Source organism: Macadamia integrifolia, chromosome 5 (assembly GCF_013358625.1).
Source record: "Macadamia integrifolia cultivar HAES 741 chromosome 5, SCU_Mint_v3, whole genome shotgun sequence".
NCBI classification, from domain to species: Eukaryota; Viridiplantae; Streptophyta; class Magnoliopsida; order Proteales; family Proteaceae; genus Macadamia; species Macadamia integrifolia.
Genome location: NC_056561.1, coordinates 39,544,072 through 39,547,480, shown reverse-complemented (window position 1 = coordinate 39,547,480; position 3,409 = coordinate 39,544,072). Strand labels below are relative to the sequence as shown.

At 40.2% G+C, this 3,409-nt stretch overlaps 1 protein-coding gene across 1 annotated transcript; it reads left to right on the top strand.

Annotated features, from left to right (window-relative positions):
- The first annotated feature begins 825 nt into the window (after positions 1-825).
- Positions 826-1,464, top strand: LOC122078068 (glutamic acid-rich protein-like). The gene has a single exon (XM_042643938.1). It carries the CDS (start codon positions 826-828, stop codon positions 1,462-1,464), a length of 639 nt encoding a protein of 212 aa, XP_042499872.1.
- Positions 1,465-3,409: the final 1,945 nt, after the last annotated feature.

The window sequence follows — 3,409 nt, the reverse complement described above, 5'->3', positions numbered from 1 at the left end:
ATCACGGAACTGTTGGAATGTTACAAACTAATTCAGATGACAAAGATCCTACTTGAAGGATTCAACCTGCACCTAAGAGAGGATGTCTTGATGCCCGAACTTATCGAGCCATGCTCAAAGCCAAGTACTTGGAAGCAAAAGAGGAGGAGAATCGGAAGAGAATTGAAGAAATCCATTCTTGGGAAGATGAAAATCTCCCACTCTGCAATCTTACCCTTCCTCAGACAGGGTCACATTCATATCACCCAGCATCACATCCTCCATCACGTTCATATCACCTAACATCACATCCTTCATCACCTTCCTATCATCCAGCATTACATCCTCCATCACCTTCATATCACCTAACATCATACCTTCCATCACCTTCCTATCACCCAGCATCACATCCTCCATCTCCATCTTACCACCCAACATCAAACTATTATGTCCCACCTCGAGTAGGATTATCATCATCTGATCTTGCCCCATTTCCCTCGTCATTGCCACCATTTCACCCAGAACCTTACTACCCACCAATTTCATATCACCCGTATCCTTATCTACCACCACCAGAATACCTTCCTATGAACGGATGGTTAGAAGAAGGGAACCAACATCAGTGTTCAGAGGTAGATTGGACGAATGGAACTTCTTGGACTGATATGTTAGTGGATCTAGATACTCCCATTTACTCCTCTACAGACAGTGAATCACATAGATAGGGAAGAAGAGTCCCAGATTGACCCTAGAACTCTCATTGTACTAGCAATACCTAAAGTACATGTCATAGAAGAGGTCACACTAGACATGATCAAGATAATAACAACATTGGCTATTGGAAAAATGGCCTCATATGAAATACACCTAATTCATATAGGTGGAGAAAGTGACAGTGATACTGAAAGCACTGAGCAAATCTATGAAGCAGTGAATGCTATTAGGGGAAATGCACCTAATGTGGATCCAACAGATATCATTCGCCCAATTTTTTCTTCTGATGATGATTCAGAGGAAGACGAAGACAAGGATGAGGATATAGAAGATGGTCAAGAATCAGAAAATGAAGATCTAGAGGAAGATCTTGTTGAAGAAGACAAAGATGAAGATTTAGAAGATGGTCAAGAATCAAAAAGTGAAGATCTAGAGGAAGATCTTATTGAAGGAAGGGAAGACAATCAAGAGTCAGAAAGTGAATATTTTTTTGAAAGAAATGAGTTTGAACTATATAAGGAGGAAAGTGAAGAAGAGAATCCCTCCTATGACAATGTGCTCTGCTTGCTGAATCAAATGTGTGAAGATATGTTAATAACTGAAAAAATGTTGAGGAAAGTGGCAGTCCGACAAGAAACTGTCAAAGAAGTTTGTGAAAAACTTAATGTTAATTTTGAGGATGAACCATTTCTCAAAGGGCTTATTCTGCATTTGAATAATATTATTCAAATAGTTAAAGCTCAGGCTATTGACATTTCTGGGGGTCCTTAAGGTCCATTCACACCATTTGCATATAAAGTAAGTACTAAAGAACCTATGGTTGGCACAATTGTTGATGCAAACAATGATGATGAGAGTAAATACTCTTATAATATTCTCATCAAAAAGAGTCCTGAAGGATTAAAAAAAGTGATGGCCACTAGAAGTGGGAAAGACTATAAAGCAAAGGATTGATAGTGGAACAACCAACAGTCACGGAGATAGGGCAGTGTGGCAGGCAGCCACAACCTGAGAATCAAGTATTGAACTAGTTGAAAAAGGTGCAGGCCAACATCTCCATCTGGGGTTGTTAATGGCATCTCTTGCACATAGGGAAGCTGTATTGAAGTCCCTCACAAGTGTGCAAGTGCCTATAGAGATGGATCCCTCGCGATTATCTCAGATTGTGGAAGCCACATATGTTGTTCAAGCTTTGATGTTCTTTGATATAGACTTATCTCCAGAGCGTATCAAGCACACCAGAGCTCTATATATCACTATGGAATGCAATATGAATATAGTACCTCAGGTCTTATTGATTATGGATCAGATCTGAATGTTCTACCGTTGAAGGCTGCCACATGTATAGGCTTTAATCCAGACCAATTCAAACCCTCAGCTCAGATCATTAAGGTTATGACAATACCAGAAGAAGAGTTGTCAGAATTTTCACAACAATGGTGATAATAGGGCCAGCTGAGTTTTGTGTTGAATTCCAAGTGATAGATATCCCAACCTCTTTTAACATGCTTCTAGGTCATCTGTGGCTTCATAAGGCATGGGCAGTGTCATCTACTCTACACCAGAAAGTAAAATTTATCTATGATGAGAAGGCAGTTACTATTTCTGGAGATCCTCAGTTAGTCAACACATTGGCTAACATTGAAGTTGGAAAAACTCAAGAACAGGAGGTGCGTCTAAGTGATTTTGAACTAGAAAAATTATGTGTTTTTGTTGTTAAAGAGCCAATGAAGGAGACTACTCCAATGTCCTATGAGGGCATGTGGAATACTACTGTTGGTCGAATGATGAAACAGATGCATTATTTTACTGGAATGGGATTGGAAAAATACTAGTAAGGAACTACGAGGTTGCCTCAATTCCCTCATGTTGCTAGAATGCGTGGTTTAGGGTTTACTCATAAGGAAGAACAAAAGATGCTAGAAGATATAAGGAGGGGCCAAAGTGGAGCAAGTGCTTATCGAGGGATTGAGAATCAAAAGATGCTCGTGGTGGCAAGGAAGGAATCCTCCTGGAAGAAAAGGGCTGCAAGTTACCCTACCTTAGAAAGGTAAATTGTGAAGGAAGCAAAAGATTTTCTCGGTTATGAGGATCTTGACTTTCAACCTAAGAAAGAAGCAAAGAAAGCAGATTATGAGTTCAAAGTCATCTATCAAGATCAGATTGATTGGATTACCTACGAGCTGGAGTGTCTACCATTTAAGGAGGAGGGTAAAGAGAATGGTATCAGTGATGTCTTTAAGATAGATGTGATTTCCACAACTGAAGAAGAATCTACAGTTGACCCTGCATCCCTGATTCGATCATCACAGGTTCTCAAGCCTTGTCTTACTCTGAAAGAAGTTTGGCAACATAAATTAAGAGCTACTTGGCGTCTCAATCTTCCAATAGAGATACGAGCTCACATCTATTCTTTTCTGTAGAAGATGTATCTGGAGGAGCTGTAAAAGGGGCAGTATGCCTCTTTTTTTGGGAGCAGTTCATATGCTAGAAAGAGAAGAGCTAGAAGGATGAATGTTACACCAGTGCCCTAATCCAGTCTAATTTGAATTGTTGTGACAGGCCTTGGATTAGAGATCGAAAGTATGATCAGGTTTTGGCTCACGATTGCACATTGTCGAAGGGGTAGAGATGACCCCACATATTTGTGCATTGCATGCCTATCTAATTGGGGGGATTCGTACCTTCTGATTCTAGACGGTAAGTGACCCAACTC